This window comes from Bos grunniens, chromosome 24 (genome assembly GCF_055505025.1).
Source record: "Bos grunniens cultivar Pamir isolate PY7600 chromosome 24, Bosgru_T2T1.0, whole genome shotgun sequence".
Lineage (NCBI taxonomy): Eukaryota > Metazoa > Chordata > Mammalia > Artiodactyla > Bovidae > Bos > Bos grunniens.
The window spans coordinates 59,219,220-59,242,461 of record NC_141188.1 but is presented as its reverse complement, the minus strand read 5'-3'; the positions used below and the strand labels follow the sequence as shown (position 1 = coordinate 59,242,461).

The 23,242-nt window shown below is 51.6% G+C and overlaps 1 protein-coding gene across 8 annotated transcripts in view; it reads left to right on the top strand.

Moving 5' to 3' along the window:
* ALPK2 (alpha kinase 2) overlaps positions 1-23,242 on the top strand; it is a 150,835-nt gene that overhangs the window by 108,990 nt on the left and 18,603 nt on the right. For 5 of the 8 annotated variants that reach the window (XM_086373654.1, XM_086373652.1, XM_086373653.1 and 2 more), the window contains 7 exons: positions 61-3,400; positions 9,491-9,638; positions 10,720-10,847; positions 10,944-10,979; positions 13,667-13,941; positions 15,508-15,596; positions 22,053-22,270. In XM_086373654.1, the coding sequence (XP_086229780.1) occupies positions 61-3,400; positions 9,491-9,638; positions 10,720-10,847; positions 10,944-10,979; positions 13,667-13,941; positions 15,508-15,596; positions 22,053-22,270 (4,234 nt within the window). Of the gene's footprint in view, positions 1-60; positions 3,401-9,490; positions 9,639-10,719; positions 10,848-10,943; positions 10,980-13,666; positions 13,942-15,507; positions 15,597-22,052; positions 22,271-23,242 lie in introns of those variants that run through there. The other 3 variants (XR_015154132.1, XR_015154133.1, XR_015154134.1) reach the window with 3 other exon arrangements.

Below are 23,242 nucleotides of genomic sequence, written 5' to 3'. Positions count from 1 at the left end.
GTTAGGCCTATTGTGGGTCTCCCAGGAACAGTTCTATTAATACCATTTTTCATCTTCTAGGTACAAATTCAGGAAACAGTCAGGGAGCAAATCTCTCTCAGCCACATGCCGGCTTTCTCGGAGCCTACTGGGGAGGAGCCTACTTTTCCTGGGACCACAACAGAGTCCCTCCCCAACTTAGGAGGGATCGACAAAGAAAGTGCATCATTGGCCAAACACCCGGAGGTAGACGGTTGTACCCAAGGGGCACGGCATGAAGAAAACCAAGGTGACAACATGCTCAGACGTTCTGGAAGAGACCTGGGGCGTGCGCTGAGCATCCCAGAAGCCAGCAGTGAAGCCACGTCCCCCTGTGAGCTGTTGGGGCCTCCCCCCCAGCCCCAGGCTGCCTCTGCGTCCCCTGAATTTGCACATACTGTCCCCGCCCTGGAAACCATGTGTGCTGCTGGGCCAGGGGACGGAGTAGCTGTGTGTGGCCCGGAGCGTCTTGAAGCAGGTGACCAGGAAGCATGTGATATTGTGGGCTCTCCGGTTGGAGCCCCAGTTGGTAAACATTTGCCTCAAGAAATGTGCTCCCTGGACTTAGAGCTGGCAGGTCAAAGCAAACCACCTGATTTATGTCCTCCTGATGACAAGACTCTGGATGTTCTCTCTCAGACACGAGGTCCTGAGCCTCCCCAGACTACGTGCGGGAGCAGTGGCGAGAGAACCTCTCCCGACTCCCCTCTTTTCATCAGCACTTTCACCTGGAACATCTCACAAAAAGCCAGTAAAGGTGCCACCGGGGAGGATCTAGCCAACATAGAGGGTTCCGCCTCCACGTCGGCCTCCATAGTAAAGGCTGGCCAGGAGAGGCTGAGCCCCAGCCACTCAGGGGACCTTGAGGAAAGATGGCCTCCATCTCCAGAGAGCGGCTCTTCCGTTTGGGCCATAGCGGGCAGTGACAAGAACTCCAGCCCCGGTGCCCCGGACTTGGCAGACATACCGGCAGGTCATAGTCCAGTAACGAAGTTTCCTCGGGAGAAGCCCACAACACTAATTGCTAACGTTGAGTGTTCTGAGGTGACTGGGGCGAATAGCAACACATCCGCTCTTTCCGTTGCCCCGAAAAGCCACCCATCCAAATACCTCGCTGTTTCAGTTGCTGGGGACAGCCATGCAGGTGGCCCTGAGGAGAGTTCACCTTGGGCACCAGATGGAAATGCTTCTCGACTTCCTTCCAGTGTACAGTTGGCTCATGTTTTTAATGGTTCCACAATCAAATCTTCAAGAGAGCTAGGACCCATGGTTCCCAGTGGACCCGGGATCCATGTCCGAGTTCCTCAACTCCCAGAGGGAGAGGGTTTTGGTGGCAGTTCCCCTCTTCAGATTAATAACCTGTCTAGAACGAAGAGCCAGACTGGGCACACAGCAGACACGAGGACCCTTGAAGAGAATTTCCAAGAAAAAGGAAGTGAAACGGCAGAGAGGGTCCAGCAGGGTTCTTCTGATGATAATTTCCAAGAAACTTTGCCCACGACATCTGTCGGACAAGTGGAAACAAACTTGGTGCCCTTGGACTGCTCGTCAGCCAGCTCCACAGAGAGGAGAGGGCAGAGCTCGGGCACTCGTGTGTCTGTGGTGGCTGAATCTCCAATGAAAGATGACAGTCAGCCTCTGAGCCAAGCTCCCCTTCTCTCTAATGTCCTTCTGGACAAGTCTAAAGAGAGAAGTCCGGGATGTTGGGAAGCGGGTAAAAAGCTGAAGATCATAACTCTAGAGGCTTCTGTTTCAGAAACCTGGCCACTGGGACAGCTGACAGATTCTGAGTTCAAGGGGATGGCCGCTGGTCTCATTCCTGACAGGATCCGGGCAATTCCTGATGTTCTAAAGGCGGGTGCTGCCGTGCCTAAACCGGGCCCCTCTAAGACAGCATCAGCCTGCAGTCCTCAGGTAGAGTATAGCTCAGCAATTGCTAATAACCGAAAAATCCATAAAAGGGAAGAACGAGCTGGCTGTGCAAGTTGGAGTTGTCTTTCCTCCCAGTATTTGAGCCAACGCAGATTCCTGGAGTCATCTGTGGACCCTGTAGAGGGAAAGAAAGTCTGTGTCACAGGCTTGCTCCCAGAGGCTTTCAGAACTGGAAGGAAGGAAAATGCTAACCGTGTGAGCCAAAATCGAGATGAAAACCGACTCAAGAGGGATCGCCCCGCCTTCTTTAAGCAGCTCCTGTCCTGCCCTAACATCTTGGAGTCCTCTGTGGACCCCACTGATGAAATGAGTGTGGGCTGGGCCAGGGTGGAAACACCAGAGCCTTCTGAGTCCACACTGGGGGCCATCGCAGTGGAGAATAAACCAAAGGGTGGACACTTGGACCAGAGGCTGGAAGTCCAACCTGCCATCTTGCAAGTTCCGTGTGCCCAGCAAAGTGGGGAAACCCCTCCAAGTGAAAACGGCACCAACCAAAACCAAGGGGACTGTATGGGATGGGAGGCAGGACAAAGTCGCCATGAGAGAGCAAAGGGGGACATGCGTTCTGCCATTTTGCCAGTCCCAGGCGCTGTGCAGGGTGGGGAGGCGATGCCAGGGGCACACATCAGAAGCCAAGTACAGGAAGACGGGGAGAGGCGCTCAGGGGGGCCTGGACGCAGTAAAAGCAACGGAGCAGCATTAGTGTCCCCCGCCCTCGCTCTCTCTGGCGGTCTTGCCAGGGTGAACCCCCCATCTGTTGGAGTCACTACTCACAGCTTCACAGCTCGGAGTGATGACCTTTGTGAGGAGGACTCCGTGGAGCCCAGAAACCACGAGCATGCCTTTTCTGACTCAGAGGAAAGGCGAGCTATGAAGAGTGAGTGGAAGCAAGCGCCCTCTTCCAGGGGTCTCACCCGGGGGCCTTTTACATCCTCTCCTGAAAGAAGAGGCATCGCAGACTTTTCAAGAAGCCACAGAATTGAGGAACGTGAGATAGAGGAGACCCCCGCTGGGGAAACCAAACCCACAGGCACATCTGGCTCCCCGGCAGGGCCCCTGGCATCTGTTTCCGGAGTACATGCGTCAGCGAAAGCTCCTAACATGCTGCTGGATCCCTACCAGCAGGGCTCCACCCTGGGCCATGGGAAAAAGTCGGGGGAGGAGGAGAAGGTTGGCCCCGTGGCGGCCCAAGCCAGCCATCCACCCCCGCCAGCAGCGATGAAGTCACCGGAGGTCAAGGAGAAGCAAAAAACCCCGGGAAGTGGACACTTAGCTGAGGGGGTAAAGAAGAAAATTCTGTCCAGGGTGGCCGCCCTGAGGCTGAGATTGGAAGAGAAGGAGAAGGTGAGAAGGCACTCGGTCTTTGAGAGTCCTAAGCCTGAAACGTCGGTCTCACGCACAGATGAGAAAGGAGAGCCCCAGAGGCCACCTTGCCAAAGCGAAGGGAGAGGTGAGGGCTGTGTTGCTTCCTATCGTAGTTTGTGTTTGTGGACCTTGATGGCAAGCTTGCGTGTCCTCCTGCGCCCTTGTAGTTAGGGTGCATGTCCGCTGGGCAGGCACTGGATGCTGGGACCAAGTGGTCTGACGTGTAGGCTGGTGGGTCTCAAACGTGAGTGACCTTGGGCTCCCCTAGGGGGCTCGTCTAGAGAGATGTTCAACTCTTTGGGACCCCATGGACTGTAGCTCTCCAGGCTCCTCTGACCATGGGGATTCTCCAGGCAAGAAAATACTGGAGTGGGTTGCCATGCCCTCCTCCAGGAGATCTTTCCAACCCAAGGATTAAACCCAGATCTCGCACATTGAAGGCAGATTCTTTACCATCTGAGCCACCAGGGAAGCCCATGAATACTGGAGTGGGTAGCCTATCCCTTCTCCAGGGAAACTTCCCGATGCAGGAGGTCTCCTGCATTGCAGGTGGATTCTTTACCAGCTGAGCTACCTGGGAAGCCCATTAAGACAGATAGCTGGGCCTGACCTAGAGTTTCTGGTTCAGGAGAAAGTGGATTTCTACTGAGCTCCCAGGGGATCTACTGGGAGTCCCCCTGATCCAGGCTGCCTGTAGGTAGGCTTAACTGAGGGAGCACGCGGTGAAGATGCTTCCTGTTTAATTATCCTTCAAAAAACAGTAAAGAAATAAGCATTAGACTGCAGTAGCCCAGGTGAGAGATGACTTGGATCAAGATGGTAGCAATGCATAGCAGTGACTAGTGATGACATTCTTTAGATGTTTTGTAGGTAGGAACCACAGGATCCGCTAACAGATTGGATGGAGGCTGTGAGAGAAAGAGAAGGCAAGGATGACTCCGTGGTGTTAGCCTGAGCTACTGTTGAGTTGCGGGGTTGCTGTTTACTAAAACAGGAAGACTGGAGGAGGAGCTAGTTGTTCTGTTAAAAAGGTCCAGAACGAACTTTTTCTAAGTGTGCAGTTGTGTCAGGGCTCAGTGCTGAGGCCAGGAAAGGACCACAGTATCAGCCATCAGGGATCCCGAGGTGGTTGTTTTCTGTTGGAGTGCCGTGAAATGTGGGGACTTTAGTAACTGACATTAAGCTCATGCCGTCTCTAACATAGCCTTTGGATGTCTTTGAGGCAGTGAATTTTGTAATGCCTTGTTCCTTTGTTGTTAACAAATGATTTGTACTAAGAGGCTTTATCATGTCATATAAGAGGACTGAACTTTCAGTCCCACTCTTACCAACATGGGCGTGTTCCTTTGGGTACGTCATGGTTTTGGTGGTGGTTTAGTCAATAAGTTGGGTCTGTCTCTTTTGCAACCCCGTGGACTGCAGCCCGCCAGGCTCCTCTGTCCATAGGAATCTCCAGGCAAGAATAATGGAGTGGGTTGCCATTTCCTACACGAGAGGATCTTGCTGACCCAAGGATAGAACCCAAATCTCTTGCGTCTCCTGCGTTGGCAGGAGCTTTCTTTACCACTGAGCCACCAAGGAGCTCGTTGGTGCTTTTAACACTGGAGGCCCTCAAAGAGGTGAATGGGAATTCCGTGGTGCGGGAAAGTTTAAAAACGCTTTCTAGGGGGAAAACCAGACTCCAAAGTTTGGGAAACCAAGTTTGCTCAGAGCACAGTGTATCTAGAAGGAGGTCTGAATGGGAGCTGAAGATTGCTGAGATGGGAGGGGAGGTGTTTGCTAGACTGACTTACTCCCACGGAAGAAGGTGCTGCAGACACAGTGAGAGAGGTGTTCAGCCCTCGTGTGGCCCGTCAGCATCAGGAGCCGTTGAACGGCAGAAGGCTGGCGTTAGGTTTAGAGGAGGAGAGGGACGCTGGTTGTCCAAGTCCACGTCTCTGACTTTAATAGAACAGTTACATCTGAACCCAGTTACAGGCGACAACACGCGTTTTAGTTTTTTTTCATCTATTTTTGGCTGTGCGAGGTCTCTGTTGCGAGAACTCTTCTCTAGTCGGGCTCTCAGGCTTCTCGGTGCAGCGGCTTCTCTTGCTGAGGAGTGCAGCCGTCAGTAGCTGTGGCCCACGGGCTTAGCTGCTCTGTGGCATCTTCCTGGACCAGGGATTGAACCCGTGTCTCCTGCATTGGCAGGCGGATAATCTTTACCACTGAGCCACCAGAGAAGCCAAACGCTGGAGTTTTGGTGAGAGGGAGGAATAAGTTTTGTATGGAAAGGAGATTGAAGATGCCAATTTTAGGAGATGGAAAGGCTCTGGGGCAGCGTACATTCTGTATCTTGCACTTGCGGCTCTTCACTGTGCTCGCTTCCAAAGGGAGGGCGGGCCAAAAGGTGGAGAAGATGGCTGGGGTGTCCGTGGCCGGGAGGCTCTGCGCTCCGGGACAGGTAGCTTGGGTGGAATCTGTCACGGCCCTGTGAGAAGACATCTTTAGTGCATAGTGAGTGGCTGTGTACTTTCTGCCTGTTATGATGTTACTTCAAATAAAAGATTAAAAATTCAAAACATCAACCAGTGTAGCTAACTGGTATAATTAGACCACGTGCTAAACAGGATTTACAGAAAAACATTTAGGTACAATCTGGGAGTCTCCGTGTAACCATTTTTTGCATTAAAAGTGGCGTGGGTTTTCTTTCAAATTTAAGTATAAAACTTCTTTCCATCTCACCCTGCCCTTTGAGTCTGAAGTCCCCAGGGTCTCTGTTCCAGGTTTCAGACCCCCGGGGGCTCAGAGTCCTGGTAACTGCAGCCAGCTCTGCTTTGCTTGGGGGAATCGCATCGACGCCAGACTCCATCCCATAACCCAAGATCCCAGCCACCGCTTTCCGAGCTCTTTCCCACAAAACCTGGTAAAAGTCAGAAGAGATGGTGGCGAGGTAACACGCTGGCCCTGGACTGGGGCACAGCGCTGCGAGGCTCCTCTTAGCAGAGACCTCACTCCCCGTCTGCGTCAGAGGGGCCCGCAGCCTCGGCTGCAGAAAAGGACCACACATGAAACAACTTCCCCAAGAGGCATCCAACCGCATTCTACTGATAGGTTTCAAAACATTCAAGGAGTAGAACTGTGTTTTAAAGAATCAAGTGGTTTCAGCCCAGAGGCGGGGGTGGCCGACTTGTTTGGAATTGTCTGTCTCTGCGGGACAGAGGACTGACCAGGTGCTGTTGGAGGGTTTGATCTCGAGCTGCTCGGCCTCCCCAGGGCGAAGGGCTGCAGCCCCGGGAAGCACAGCCTTGGGGCGAAGAGGCGGTGTTGAGTGTGAGGGATGACTTGGATGACTGAAAGAGGACAAACCGAGGAAACCTTGATACTCAAAGCTTAGTGCAGCCAAAGCTTTAGTCACCAGGGGACTTCTCAATCCTTTGCCTTCAACACTTGGCCAGAATATACACACAAGATAAACCCAGCTTCACTCCTGGGCCTCGGTTCAGCTCCTTCATCTGTTTTTTTTTCCCCATCCCTCCCACACAAAAGGGGGCCCTCTCCCAAAGCCCCGTGGCCCTCATTCAGCTCAGCTGGCCATGTTATGCCTTGCCCTGAACCCCCCACCCTGGTTTCGGTCTTCAGAACCCACAGCCGGCTGTGGGCAGGGCTGGCAGACTTAGGAACACTTAGGTGTCAGGAAATCCTCCATGAAGGGTCCTGGAGGAAATGTGTCCCAGGTGGGCAATGGGCGTGGTCAAGACCCTGGACCAAGATCTTGACAGCGGGGGTCAGGGCACCTACACGGTGGCCAGCTCGGGCCAGATGAAGCGAGATGGGTTTTGTCATCTGTAGGACTCGGTATATCTCATCTTTCTCCCGTAATATCGTTAGTGCCCGGAGATACTCTCTAATTGAAGAACTCTTTACCTGAGCATCCCATATTACTTCTGGGAAGAAAAATAAGCTTTTAAAAACACATTATATAGCCAAGCCAAGTCTGTTGCCAAGAGAGGGGAGGCACACTGACGATTTCACAGCAGTGGAATCTGAGGCAACAGAGCAAACAGCCTCAGTGTTGATGACTTTTGGCTGTGGATTATATAACACAACCGCAGCTGTGTAATTGTGGAACTTGGCGTGTGATAGACCACCCCCCACCTGTCCGGTAACCTCAGTACCTGCCGTGTTGTTCTGACCACTGGGTGTTAGCCATCCTCCTCTGGTCTATGCTGCCGCCCAGTGGCTACCCTGAGTAATTACACACTCACCCGGTGTGCCAAGCTCTCCTCCCTGATTTGGTTTTTTTCAAGATCACGATTTCCTGAGAGGGATGGATATTTAATATACATTGTCGTGGCTAAGTCGTGTGTCTGATTCTGTGATCCCATGGTCTGTAACCCACCAGGATCCTCTGTCCTTGGGATTTCCCAGGCAAGAATACTGGAGTGGGTTGTCATTTCCTTCTCCAGAGGATCTTCCCCATCCAGGGATTAAACCTGTGTCTCCTGCATTGGCAGGCGGATTCTTTACTGCTGAGCTATCAGGAAAGCCCATTAACATTCCTACTCCTGTTATAACTTATAAAAAATACATTAAGGATTATAAGTTCACTACTAAAAACAGTTTTAGCAAAAAATAGAATATCAAGTCTGTCTTAAATGAATTAGATAATCTACCTTTAGACATACCCGATCATCCATGATTTTAAAAGGTGACGTTCAAAGAGCCCTGAATGTCACCTAACCCCGGGCACTTGTTTCTGTATTGCTGCTATTTGATTCAGGCAGACAGTTCTGCTAATTGATAGCGGACATCACTGAAATCCATTGGGATATCTTCAGCAAAGACAACTGTGATCAAAGAGCAAGATGGATGAATATTCAACAAATAACTTACCGGGGTTTTTTCAAATACTTATCTGGCTGTGCTGGGTCTTAGTGGCACCATGGGGAAGGCTGCATGTGTCTCGCGGGGATCTTTTCATTGTGGTACATGACGCACTAACTGTGGCTCAAGGGCCCAGTTGCCCCTTCAGCACGTGGGGTCCTCCCAGACTAGGGATCAGACCCGTGTCTCCTGCATTGGTAGGCTTGATTCCTAACCACTGGACCCTCAGGGAAGACCCCAGCAAATAACTTTTGCTGAGATGCCTTTTGCGCCTGGCGTTGGGCCATGCTGCGTGGCTGGTCCAGGTTTCATTCTGCTCCCCAGTCCGCAGCTCAACGTTGACCTGGCTGTCACCTCGCAGCATCTTTGTCTGGTCAGGCTCTGTACACTAGGTGTCGACAGCCGCCCTTCCCATGCTTTTTTTTTTTCAATCTCAAGTTCTTTTTCACCTTGTGCGTTGCAGAGCTCAAGGAATTTTAGGTAGCGAAAAGTGGGACTTTTTTTTAAGAGTTCATATCCAAATCATACTAGCTGTCTTTAATAAATTTACAAAACCAGAAACTTGACAATTTAAGAGGTTGAGGAATCTTCAAATAAAGCCAAGGGTCTTTTAGCATTTGTTTAGTGGTAAATAGACTCTACAATTGCTTCATCTTCTTTGATTTCTAAGAGCAGAGAAGAAATTTTCAAAATGGAGTCTTAATTTCTTCCTTAATCATTATTTCTAGGATTTACATGATTTCTCCCAAACTAGAAGCAACACTGTTTAAAAGGTGGCACACATCAAAATTAGGAAACAAAATCCTAATGATCATGGGAGAGTCACTTTCTGTTTCACATTAAAGTAGATGTATTTCAGAGGGCGGTGTTTAATAGGCAGCCATTCCACATTGCCTGACAGGTGGGATTAACTACATCAAGACCTTTTCATAATTGAAAAGCGTGCTTATTGCTCCTTAACACACTCAAAGCAAATTCTCTGTGTCTGCCGAGCATGCCAAGGTGTGTGTGTGTTAGTCACTAAGTCCTGTCTGACTCTTTGTGACCCCATGGACTGTAACCCATCAGGCTCTTCTCTCCACGGGATTGGGAGGGCTGAAAAGGGAGTTTTCGATTAGACTGACTTGTTCATTTCCTATCTGTTTAGGAAAGCGACATCTCCCTCCAGACACTAGGTTTCCTCATCAATTAATGGAGGATAATAATGATCTGTCTCTTGGCTTTGAGAGAATTTGATAAAACAGGAAAGTCTAAAAGCTCTTCTGCACTTCTCATAAGAACACCGACCTACAAGTTTTCTCCTTTCCAGCTCCAGTATTACTGAAAAAGATCCAAGCTGAGATGTCCCCTGACCACTCTGGAAATGTAAAGTTGAGCTGCCAGTTTGCAGAGATTCATGAAGATTCTACCATCTCGTGGACAAAAGATTCAACATCGATAGCCCAAGTGCAGAGAAGGTGCGTTATCCGCCCTGGCTACTTTTCACAGTTTATTTCACAATGTGGTTCTAAAGGAAAGGAGTAAATCATAGGAAATAAAGGAAGGTCGAAGCAGAAACCCCACACCCACAGTGTCCAAGAGGAGTGACAGGTACCTGGACAGGGAGGAGAGCAGAGGGCGCTCACCCGCTGCAGCCACGAGCCCCTTTCATCCTCCAAAAGCAAGGACGCCTGTCAATCATCTTCTGAGGTTCCGTGGTCCCAAGATTAAAGAGCTCTCCTGCCTCCCAGTGCAACTCGCTGTCCTCATAAATTCCCATTAACCTGACAAAAAGCTCAGACGAAGCTAAGAAGGTAAATCAAAAGAAAAAACCAATCTGAGGTTATGGAAAAGTGGCATCTCCCAAGGGTGGAGAGCCGCCATCTCTAGGATGGGGATACCAGTTTATCTGGGGCCCCAGGTTTACTAGAGGAGATGAGGGGGAAGATGAGCGAGCGCATCGTTGCCGAGAATCCCCCGGGTAGAGTGACCCGCCCTAAATTAGCCCCTCTCTAGCAGTAAACGCTCGCTCAAGTGAGCTGGTGAATCAGGCTTCGTCTGTCGCCCCTGAGGAGGTGTGGCTCCTTCTGGAAACAGATGCCCTGGTTCGATGGAAGCCAGTCTAACTTAATCCTCACAAGCTTCTGCCAAAAGAGATCCCAGTTCAGCTCCCCAAGTGTTCTTAAGCCCCTAGTCTTGTCACAAGTCAGCTGAAAGTGAAAGCTCAGTTGTGTCCAACTCTTTGCAACCCCATGGACTGTAGCCTGCCAGGCTCCTCTGTCCATGGAATTCTCCAGGCAAGAATACTGGAGTGGGTTGCCATTTCCTTTTCCATAAAAAGTGAGGCAAATCAGTTTTCTGTATAGTTAAGTGTCTGCTTGGAACACGTCTTTGTAAACTGCTCCAGACGCAGCTATGGAAGACTCGAACTCTAGTTTTGTCTCTATAACATCACTCCAGAAAAAATCCGACTGGGCTATGATTGAAATAAAGCTGCTTTGCCTAAAAGTGCAACTTCAGAGCAATGATGCTTGTCCATGTCCGTGTCCCCCACTGCAGAGCAGGAGACAACTCCATGGTGAGCTTGGCCATCCTTCAAGCCAGTCAGAAGGACCAGGGCCTCTATTACTGCTGCATCAAGAACAGTTACGGGAGAGTGACCGCTGAGTTTAACCTCACCGCCGAAGGTAAACCCCAGCTTTGCCATTTCCAGTGAAAGCCACTAGCCCCTGTCAGCTCTGGGATGCTCATTGGTGCTGAAGGCTTTCTCTTCTGTCTTCCAGTTCTCAAACAGCTCTCAAGTCACCCAGATGTTAAAGGTAAGCGAATCTGAGCCCAGTGTCAACGGAAGTGGGTGCACCCTAAACCATAAGACAGCTTCTAGAGATGAAGGCAGAAGCAAGTGTCCATCAGCTCTCCTGACGAAGCAGGAGAGGGCTCAGGAATTGCCTGGGAAACCAGGGAAACTCATAAGCTGTTTCAACCTAATCGCAGGGCCTACAACGAGTGGGTTAGGCTACAAGTGCCCAGCGTGAGTTAAGATCAGACTGTAGCGGTGCCGTCCTTAGGACCATGTGGTGGGGGTGGGGGTGGGTTGGGGTTTAACTTTCTCTGTGAAGCACCGGCTGTGCATCCAGCCACCTCCATGGGATTTTTCAGCCTCTGGCACTTTCACAGTGTGTTTTGGTTCTGCTTGTTTTTTCTTTTCTATCGGACTAGCAGTTGCACTCGCTGAGCAGATTCTCAGAGAGTCAGATGTCTGGGAGAATAAGTCCATTCATTTGCATCTTAGTAGAAGTGAGAGGTGGACTTCTGTGCTTTCTTACGGCATTAATGCACCGCTGCTGCAGCAGCGAGCTAACGGCTGCCCCTGACACACAGGCTGCCCAGGGCCGCTCGCCGAGTCCACGCGGCCTTGCGTCTCCTCTTGGGGACAGGTACTCACTGCAGTAGGTCATCTGCTGGCCAGTTTCTCACAACCCACCTGGGGGGTGGGGAGGCCCTGATCTGCAGTTTGCTAATCTCCGTGATGCAGGCACTCACTGCGGCCAAGGTTACACTGCCCGTTTGTACTATGTATGCTGATTTTTTTCTTCCCCTAAGCAAACTAAAATCCTGAGATCTTTGAAAACAAGCTAGTACAGACATCGAGATGCAGTAACATCTAGTAATTAAAGACAAGGGGCTGGGATCTCGACTTAAATGGTCTATTAAATGTTGTGACTTATCCAAAACAGACTTAAATGCAGTCTCCTCACAAACCATTCCAACACTGCATACCTGTGTGTCATATGCTTGTATAAGTTTATAATCCTCTCCCTACATCTGTCTCCATCCCCCTGAAGTCTAAATATGCAAAAGAATATCCTTTTCGCCTATCAGAAAAAATCAGAAGAAGGGGTTCTGTCTCGTAAGCTGCTTAGCACCAGTGGGCATTCCCCATCGCAGATTCTTGCTCCGACCTCGTTAATTTAGGTTTGCAGAGACTCATTTCTCAAGTATTTTACCAGTCAGGAATGAGATCCTAGTGGGGCTGAGGTACTGGTCTCTGCAACCGTAGTGCTGTGACTGCCACCATTGGGTGGGAGCCTGGACCCTGAAGACGTCACCTTCTCCATGTGACCCAGGGGTCTGATTTCTATGGCTGGGGAGGCCGTAGCTTCCTCTGCTTCCTGTGTACCTTCTGATAAAGAAGCGTCAAGTGACTTCACCTGGAGGAATCGCCCCTAGACACCTTATTTAAATCTCCAGAAGAGGCACATATAATTTCACAAGTTGATCTCTAACTAAAAATCTAATAAAACCAAGCTGGTGGGAGCGCCCAAAAGGAATGACTCAGAGCTAGAAGGACTTAATGACGGTACACAGGGCTTCAGAGAGAAGTTCTAAGATGCATCTTTCTTATAGTTTCTCCTGGCTAAGTAGACATTCCTGGAAGTCACGGACAGGATTATTGAGGATGGTGGAGTTCGTGCTTGTCGTGTATTTTTTCTTAGGGGAAGTTGCCCATCCCCACCCTTGTACGCTGCTGCTGCTGCTAAGTCGCTTCAGTCATGTCCGACTCTGTGCGACCCCATAGATGGCAGCCCACCAGGCTCCCCCGTCCCTGGGATTCTCCAGGCAAGAACACTGGAGTGGGTTGCCATTTCCTTCTCCAATGCATGAAAATGAAGTTGTTCAGTCATGTCCAACTCTTAGTGACCCCATGGACTGCACCCTTCCAGGCTCCTCCGTCCAAGGGATTCTCCAGGCAAGAGTACTGGAGTGGGGTGCCATTGCCATCTCTGAACGATACAGCTGCTAGAAAACTTTTTACAGAGAGATCCAAGATGATTCTACTGTGTTTCAGTTTCTCTTCAGAGGGAACTCTTTTCTTGTTTTGGGTTGTACCTGCCTACTTCTTTAATCTACCACAGGCATTCTTAAGAGGCAGTAACACCCACAAGCAGACAAAATTGGGTCTTGGGGAGGCAAAAAACTTATTTTTGTTCACAAAGCACAGACATACATGTAGTACATAACCAGATACACAGCACCTCTGTGGCAGTCACGTCTTATGTGGAGCAATTAGGGGGGTGGGAAGGCTGAAAAGAATCCTTGCAAGGAGGCAATAATGAAAAAAGAAAACTGGGAAGCGCTGAGCTAGCAGATCTTGTCAATTCTTGTTCCCTCTTCCACATTTTGCTCATCTTTTCCACTTGCCTTTAATCACCCGGCCTGATCCTGTTCACACTTTCTAGACCTGTCTACAGTCCTTTTTCTGGCCTCGCCAGCTTTGCCCCACTGTCCTCCAGTCCCCTGGGGGCCTTGCCTTGCTCTATATCCTCAGTGACCACCTCCCCCACCTCCCCGTCAAGCGCTGCCTCTGCTGGGAGTCCAGCAGGGCTCCAGCTCCCTGCGTCTGTGGGTCAGCCTTGCCCTTCGCTGTGCCTGTATGGGGATGCTCCTCAGCCAATGAGCAGGGCTGGGGGTGTTTCCGTGCAACGGAAGCTGTGTTGTGTTCTAGTATATGAAGAGATTGAATTCAGCCAGCTCATCTTCCGAGAGGACTTCCTCCGTGACAGCTACTTCGGAGGCCGCCTGCATGGCCAGATCGCCACGGAGGAGCTGCACTTCGGGGAAGGCGTCCACCGGAGAGCCTTCCGCAGCAAGGTGCTGCGCGGCCTGACGCCGGTCTTCAAGCCCGGCCACGCCTGCGTGCTCAAGGTGCACAACGCCGTCGCCTACGGGACCAGAAACAACGACGAGCTCATCCAGAGGAACTACAGACTCGCCGCGCAGGTGGGTCCGCCCGCCCTGAGGGTGCCGCTCGAGGTGGGAGCCGGACCCAGGTAACCCGAGGTGAAAGTCCGACTCAATTTGATGTGAGCGTCGCAGAAGCGTGTCTTTCTCCGTGGTTACTAGACCAAGGCCAAATGCTGGAAATCAAACCTTGGTCTTGTCTCCACGAATTCTTGGCCTCGTGCAGCCAGGTGGGACTTGCCTGTGTCCGGAGGTGCCTCGCCAGTTTCTACCTGGGCTGGGATCACTTCCAGGAAGGCTTCCTAGGAAGCCCCATCAGATCCCCGGGGCCTTGAATCTACCTGGACACAGAATGATATGGGGAGTGGGGTGTCTAAGCTACCTTAGATTCCAGGATTCCCAAAGGACACCTAAAGTGACCCCATGGACTGCAACCCACCAGCCTCCTCTGTCCATGGAATTCTCCAGGCAAGAATACTGGAGTGGGGTTTGCCATTTCCTTCTCCAGGAAAGGACAACCAAAGTCAAGGGTAATTTCTGGAGGCTTCTGATTGGTTTTAGGGAAGAGGAAGGGGGCTGGGGTACAGTCCAAAGGGTCAGCGTTTGTCCTGGTTCCTGCCTTCCTGAGTCATGTTCAGTATCCGCCCATAAGCTATGGAGGAAGATGGAGCCAAGTCTAAGCTCCTTCCTGTGTTGCTGGGTGGCGGTACCCTTGAGGCAAGAAGGGAGCGGGGTAGGGGGGAGGGAACACAGGCTTCTCCCCCACATCATCCCCGCCCTGTCCATGAATTTCACTCAATGCCAGGGCTGGCCGAGCTTTCAAGAGAGCTGGGTATAGCTCTTTCACAAACCAGGGGCCCTTAAATTTTTTAACCCATAAAATGAATAGGCCAGACTCAGGTCTCTTGGGTGCTCTCAAACATCATCCATCCGCGGTTGTCTCAGACGTGGCGATGGTCCTGTGGGCTTGGTGCTCGTGAAGACAGCCCCTCTCCTCTGAGCACAAGATTCTGCCACACATTCCTTTCTCTTCCGAGTCTATCCTCCTCAATTTGCTTTCAGGGAGTATTCCTTCCATCTGAAGTACCGTCTGGTCCAGTCATGGAAAATCCCCCAGCATCCAGATGCCCACTTAGAAAAGCCCTACAGACTAGGAAAGCAGAATCCAGTTTGCTTTTCCTAAGCCAACAATCTTGGCGAGGTGTTCGTTACTTACAGCTTGTTATCCCTTTTCAAAAAAGAGAATCTTAGTCGGGAGAACTCATGGGAAACCCAACCATCCGCACACACACTTCATCTGAAACCCTGTCCGGGGACCCGTCCCCTTAGCTCAGGGTGAACTTCAGCCACGCGGGTCCTAGAAATGTCATGGTTCAGGGACACCTCGCCCGGAGACCACGTGGCCGTCACCTGCACGGCTCCTTCAGGTCTCAGAGCTCCTGCAGCTGCCGACTGTGGGCTCCGTTCATGATGCTTCTGCGCCCCCAACCCCGGGGTGGGTTTGCAAATGCATTGAGTCGACCTACGGTGGGAAACCTGAGTCTCACTGGGCAGCGCTCTGGCTTTCTTCTCACCCCTGGGGTTTCCTGTGTTTGGCTGATCTAGGAATGCTACGTGCAGAACACCGCCAGGCACTACGCGCAGATCTACGCCGCGGAAGCCCAGCCTCTGGAAGGCTTCGGGGAAGTGCCCGAGTGAGTGTCTCCCCCTTGGGTTGGCCCGGCTCTGACTTGGGGACGTGGGCGGGCTGGAGGGATGAGAAGCTGGGGAGAAACGGGGCGTGTTTCAGCGGGTCTGTAAGCTCCAAGAGGGCGCACATGGCTGCCACCCTGCCCTTCACAGGGCCTCCAGAGGCTTATAGAAAAATACTCGAGAAATATTAAAGTGTATGGATATATGGAATAATTCAATAAACGTGTATACCATGTTAAATAGAAAATCTTATCTACTCATGGGTATTATGTTGTCTAAACCATAAACAGAACAGCAGATCGCAAAAAACTCAGTCCTATGATACAACAAGTAAAGACGGTGGTGCATCAGGGAAAAGCAAATTGGAAAATCAGGGCCGTGGGAGCGTAGTCCCTGCTCCGTGGAGCACGACACGGAGGCGCAGAGTTTACCCACTGATGTTATTACACTGACAAGTATCTGTTGGCCCACGTGCATGCTGGAGTGTCTGGAGCTCGTGTATACCGATCTCTTATCTGGCTGAAACCACACGTGGGAAGACAAGGGGCTGTGCCAGGGCCCGTTGGAAACTGCGGACGGAGCAGTCGTCTACACACCAGTGCGAACGGGGAAGAGGGGAAAGCAGGAAGGGCCTGTTTCTTGTCCGCGTCATCTCTGTGAACTCACAAAAGGGAAGAGAAATCCCCTTCCCGAGCAGGTGTGTTGGGCACACCACATACAGCCTCTCGCTTGCTGCCCTTCAGGGTTTGCCTGTGTGCTCAGGATACATGCATGCCTGCCGGGTCGCTTCCGTCACGTCCGGACCCTTTGAGACCCCGTGGACAGTAGCCCTTCAGGCTCCTCTGTCCATGGGATTCTCCAGGCAGGAACACTGGAGTGGGTTGCCACGCCCTCCTCCAGGGGGTCTTCCTGACCCGTGATTGGACCCGTGTCTCTAACGTCTCCTGCACTGGCGGGTCCTTTACCACTAGCGCCACCTGGGAAGCAATTCTCAGCAACTTCAAGGAAAACGAACTTACTGCAAAGAAAACCACTTTCAATTGCTTTCTGTTCAGTGCACTGAGGTGGTCTGGATTGTCTGTAGCGCTCAGCCTGTTCTTCTCCAGCCCCTCTTGCTGCTCTGTTCTCTTTTGTTCCTGGTTGAGGAGGAAGAGTCCACCAGGCGTGGCACCAAAGTGCCCTCCTGCAGGGACACACTCAAGCTTTGTGCGAACTGACTCATACAGGCTTCTCTAAGGAAAAGAACACAATTATGAATATCAAGATGCATCCAGGGAAGGACTCAGGCTTAATCGGCTTCCAGCAGATATGCCACCGCTCTGGAAATGCCTGTGCACGTTTTGGAATCCAAATACCTTTCCTTACTGTGGGAGAGTTTGACCTCATTCATGGACAAGGGCAGGATATGGAGGGATAGTTCAGTCGTTCAGTCATATCCGACTCTTTGCAACCCCATGGACTGTAGCACGCCAGGCCTCCCTGTCCATCACCAACTCCCAGAGTTTACCCAAACTCATGTCCATTGAGTTGGTGATGCCATCCAAGCATCTCATCCTCTGTCGTCCCCTTCTCCTCCCACCTTCAATATTTCCCAGCATCAGGGTCTTTTCAAATGAGTCAGTTCTTCACATCAGGTGGCCAAAGCACTGGAATTTCAGCTTCAGCATCAGTCCTTCCCCAAGCATGGGATTGGTACTCAGCATCCGTGTTGGAAGGGGTACCCACGTGGTGGCTCAGGACAGTGTCCTGGCCTAGATCCTGCTCCTGAGAGAAGTGCTCTGCCATCTGAAACTGGGTGGGGAGAGGGGAGGTGTGCTTCTCGTGTTTTGTTTTATTTTTTAAGGAAACACTCATAAATGGCAGAAGAGGGTAAAGTGCACCCTGCCAAAGACCGAGTTGCCTGCAGAAGGTTTTCTTTGGAATGGTATGTTTTGTGTCTTTAAAACTCACCTGAGTGTTGTATCCTTCTTCCCACTTTGCTAACGTTTTTCTCTACAATCTTTGACTCGAGGTGATACCTGGGGGTAGCCTCCAGCTGGACTCCCGGGAGAGGACAGGTCGTGGGTGGAGCCCACGTGTCCTCCGTGCTCTGGGAGATCCTTCCAGCTCTGCTCTCACCGCTGGGGGAGCAGCCCCCTGCAACCCTGTGTGAGTGCAGACCTGCCCAGGGACCCCTTCCTCGTAAGAGACAGACCTGAAGTCTCACATCACTGGGGGAGGACCTGCCCCGGGTCCCCAGAGAGGAGGGGATGATGGTGGTGCCTATGATGGCATCTCTGGGGGGAGGAGGCCTCGCCCTGCAGTCCACATGACTCCTCCTAAGCTTAGCTTTGGTCACGGAGTCACACAGGATTGTTCTGCATGCTTACCTGTAGAGATTCTGGCTGAAAACCCAGGGCACTGCCGAGGCCTTCACCGTAGGGCTTGTGTGTGGTTTTACTAACACAGCTGACCCCAGCCTCCCCGCCTCCCCACCCGGTCACCATCATTGGTGCAGGCGACTGTCACACCATCACTTTTTTCTTTTGTCACTTAGACCTTTCCAGAAGCCTCCCTTCTGAGCCTTTAAACATCTTGATAGTTGTTAGGTATAAGTCCCTAATGCACGTTCCTGTTTGTTTACCCATCTGACGATCTGTACTAAACATATTCTTCATGTTAACAAACATCAAAAATTAGCTTCTTACCTCTTCCTCAGGGTGGCTATCATAATTTCTGCTTTTAAGCCCTCGAAAACGGCATCTGTTGTGGTCAGACTTTAACGAGATGACCTCTCCTTTGACTGTCAGGTCGTATCCTGTATCAGTCGTGACTAGGAGGGCTGCTCCGGGCCTCTGGTGAGAAGCAGCCAGAGACGTTGCTAACCATCCTGTAATGTATGGGACAGTCATCACCCAAGAATTACCTGGCCTCAGATGTCCGTGCCAAGACTCAAACTTTATCCTGTATACATATTCTTTTTTCCCCCAGACACTGAGCACTTACTACGAGCCAGGCTTTGCTCCAAGCTAGGTGATGGGCACTTAAAGAATAAAAAGAAAATGAAGCAGGTTCTTGCCCCTCACAGCCAGCAGGAGTGTGAGGCATGCAGGACAAAACCCAGTGCGTCGAGTGCAAGGAGTTATGGGGACACGGAGGAGGAGGAGGAGGAGGGACGGGGTCTGGAAAGGCTTCCGAGAGGAGGGTGTTGAAGAGTGAGTCGGAGTCCTCCAGATGAAGGGCAAGGGTGGAGACTCACAAGCAAAGAGGGCAGCATGTCCAAAGAGATGAAGAGCCGAGAAAGGAGGTTTCCAAAGAGATGGAAAAAGTTCAGCAGATCTAGCGTGCTGGGAGGCAGAAAAACAAAGCGGGGGCAGGCTAAGAGGCGGGAAGCCAGGAGGCCAGAATGCAGAGGACTTAAAATGCTCAGCTGATGAGCTTGGAACGTGTTCTCTTGGCTTTGGGGGTGAGGAGGAGGCAGGGGTTAACCAGGAGCTTTAGCAGGGCAAACTTGAGCCACAGAGCAGACACGTCATTGTTAATAGATTTTATCTTCAGAACAGTTTTAGGTTCACAGCAAAATTGAATGGAGGGGACAGATTTCCGCACCCCATCGCCTTTCTCGCCATCTACACCTCTCATCGGGTCAGAACGTGTCACAATGAATCTGCACTGACATACCATCACTGCAGGCCCACAGCGTACATTGGGGTCGTGCCTTCTGTGGCCTGGACAACCGTCTACTGATGCGTCATATGGCACCACAGAGAGTAGTTTCGTTGCCCTGAGAGTCCTGTGTCGACGCGGCTCTTACAGCTATCTCCCTGGGACAACGGATGTCCAGGGACAAGGCCCAGAGGCTGGATGCGGTGAGACCGGTCTGCAAGTGGTTGCTACGGCCCCAAAAGGGGGCAGTGACGGTGGAACTAAGCCTCTGGCGTGGGGAGTTTGAGAGAACAGGCTTGCCTGACTTTCCGGGGCCAGGTGTGTTTAATCAGACTTACAGAAGGAGCCGGGCTGCTGTGATGGCTCAGCCATAGAGAGTCCGCCTGCAACACAGAAGATGCGGGTTTGATCCCTGGGGCAGGACTATCCCCTGGAGAAGGGAATAGCAGCCCACTCCAGTACCTTGCCTGGAGAGTCTCATGGACAGAGGAGCCTGGGGGCCTACAGTCCATGGGGTCGCAAGAGTTGGACATGACTTAGTGACTAAACAAGGACAACAACGTGGAGGAAGCAAAAAGGGAGAGGAGCCTGACACGAACGTATTGTGGCTCAGCTGGTAAAGAATCCGCCTGCAGTGCAGGAGACCTGGCTTCAATCCCTGGGTTGGGAAGACCCCCTGGAGAAGGGAAAGGCTACCCACTCCAGTATTCTGGCCTGGAGAATTCCATGGACAGAGGGGCCTGATGGGCTGGGATAAGCCATAGGGTTGCAAAGAGTTGGACATGACTGAGCCACTTTCATTTGCCCCTTGAAGACGGTGAAGGCAGGGTAAGACTTGTGTAGGTGTATGGCAGATGGATCACTGCACAGGCCACAAGCTACTCAGTTGATTTTTTTTGTTGAATGGAAAGAATGCATGAAAGAATGCAAAGGTACAGTTTCCAATAGACTCTATAGATGTTGGAGTTGGGGTAAATAAGTAGTTCAGTCTCTGCATGTTAAATTCGAGGCGCCTTTTAGACATCAAATATAGATGGAGAGTTAGTTGGCTGGAGACGTGTCAGGATTTCAGGGGAGAGGTCTGGGCTGCTGATGTAAATGCGGACTGTATTTAAAGCAAGGGAATGTAAAACTAGAGAATTGATTGCAGAGCAAGGAGAATTGTCCCAGGATGTGCCAGGGTGTAAAGGATGGGGAGAAACCACGAACCAGCAAAGCAGACAGGAAGTAGCCAGGGAAGCAGAAAGGAAACCAAAAGGAAGTGAGTTTCTGGAGGGCGGGGGAAAATGTCTTAGAGACAAGTGAGATCAACTCTTCAGTGCCACTGAGAACAAGTCAGATGAGGGCTAAGAAGGGAACTGCTCCGCTGGGCAACGTGGTGCCCCAGACTGAGGTTTTCTTAAGCAGAAAGGCCGCTTTGGGTTCAGGAGAGAATGGGAGGGGGAAAGGGTTGTAGGCGGATTTGGGTTTTGATGGGAATGGCGAGTCGGGGTAGGAGTGGGTTGCGGGTCCGCAGGCTGTGGAGTCATCACAGCGTGCCCACCGGGAAGGAGTCTGCAGAGGGACGGTGACGCAGGAGTGAGCGGGCCCCACCGGTCGGAGTGTCCTCGAACACTGGGGAGGGGCTGGGGTCCAGGGCGCCGGTGGGGCGAGGGCTCGGGTCGCAGCCAGAAGGGCTGGTCCTTGGGGGTGGGAGCGCGTGGTGGTGGCAGCTTTTAGAAGCTCTCTCAGCGTTTCTGTTTTCCGGTCCGACCAGCAAGCTGGGTGCTCAGCGTAGAGTGAGGCTGGGGGAGGTGGGAGGAGGCAGGGTTTGGGTGGATTCCCTAGGGCGGTGGGCCAGTGGGCGGGGCCGGATCTGACGGCTGGCCCCCGCATCGCAGCGTCCTCACACATGCCACCAGGGGTGCAGAGCGGCCCCTGTCGCGTGCAAGTTTGATCTCCTCCTCCTCCACGACCCTCCAAAGTTTCTCACCCGGCTCAGTGCGAAGGGCGGAGTCTCCCAAGTGGCCCAGGCCCCCCTAGTCCCGCCCCCATTCCTTGCTCGGCCGCCACCACCCTCCAGACATGCCGCCCCTGTCTGAACTGCACCCCGCGACCCAGGCCCCCGGCCAGAACCTCTCCATTTGCCGTTCCTTCCACTTGGAATGTTCCTGCCGAGACGCCCTCATGGCTCCCCCCGCAAGCCCCACCTCCTACAGGCCTCTCTGCTCAAATGCTCCTTATTTTCGAGGCCGTCTCTGACCTCCCCAAATAAAACGACCGCCCACTTGGGCTGCCCCGGTCCTCCCCACTGCTCTGGTTCCTCACGGAGCACAGAGCGCGCTGCACCTATTTGCTGCCTGGCGCCTGCATTTAAATGTAAGAGCGTCGAGAGCAGAGCTTGTGTCGTCTTTAGTGTTTTCTAGAAGGACGTCTGGGAGGGAGACTGACACAGAAGCCACTGAGTGAATATTTGCTGACCGAATAAAAGGAAGGATGGATAGAAGGGTGGATATATGCTGGCTGGACGGAGGTATAGTCACCTGACCAGTGGGTCACTGATGGACTCTAACGATGGCTATAAAAAGACATTCATTTCTACAGGAGCAATTAAACTCCATCTGGAGGAAGAGTTTCTCATCAACTCTAGGAACAAATAAAAGGAACACCCCCCTTTTTTTTCCATTAAATAATCACTGGCAGATATTTAGTCTACATCTGATGGAACCCGGGGGTTTATCCTACAGCCCGCTGCTCCTCCCGGTCGGGTAGAATGTCCCCACGTCTTTATTCCTACGTGACAACACAATCCTGCTCATGGTCTTTCCTTCCAGGATCATTCCTATTTTCCTTATCCATCGACCTGAGAATAACATCCCGTACGCAACCGTGGAGGAAGAGCTGATTGGAGAATTCGTGAAGTATTCCATCAGGGATGGGAAGGAGATAAACTTCTTGAGAAGAGAGTCGGAGGCTGGGCAGAAGTGTTGCACCTTCCAGCACTGGGTCTACCAGAAAACAAGTGGCTGCCTGCTGGTCACGGACATGCAGGGTGAGTAGGGCAGCTTGGTCCGGGTTCCAGGGATGGTCTGGAATGTTCCTGGGGGCGGAGGGGAAGCGGAGGGAACGATCTCCTGGGTGCAGACTGTCAGCATCTTCACCAGCAGAAAATATTAACTAATGTCTCATGAGAAACAGTGACAAAGGAGCCTGAAATGACCAAGCCAATCGAGTAACAAAGTACACTTTAATAATTCATTGCAATTATAATTATTCATAATGCCTTCCCATTACAAGAGATAACCAAAAATTGGTGTTCTGTATCCTCAATAGGCACAACATCAGGAATACATGTATATATGAAAATCCACACATACCAAAAGATTAATTAAAATGTAAGAATTCATTTGTAATAGGTGAAAGGGTATTTCACGGGGGCTTGAGATTTCAAGCTCCCCTGGTGAATTTACAACACTTTTTCCATTTATACCCACCTCTTGGGGAATGCATTTGGGGTGTGAAATGGGGACATCGTCATTAGATTTCTCACAGAGAGGCCCTGAGACAAGTTGCAGTTTGAGGTTTCCCCAAGACCACCAGCCTGCAGCTCACTGATTTTCTGGGAGGACTCATGGAACTCAGAAAGCCCTTATGTTCGTGATTACGGTTTACTACAGTGAAAGGATACAGACTCAAATCAGTAAAGGGAAGAAGCGCTTGGGGAAGGGTCCAGGGGAGACCAGGTGGGAATTTCCAGGTGTCCCCTCCTGGTGGAGCCGGGGGTCAGTGCCTCTTCCTGGGGGAGAGGGGTGTGCATGGAGCACTGCCATCCAGAAATGTTCAGCCGAGATTTGTTTAGGGACCCATCACTGCTTGCCCGTGGGATGACCTCAGTCTCCAGCCTCTTTGGACAGTTTAAAAAAATCATCTGGCTGCACTAGGTCTTGGTTATGCCGTGTGAGATCTAGTTCCCTGATCAGGGATTGAACCCAGGCCCCCCTGCATTGAGATCATGGAGCCTTAG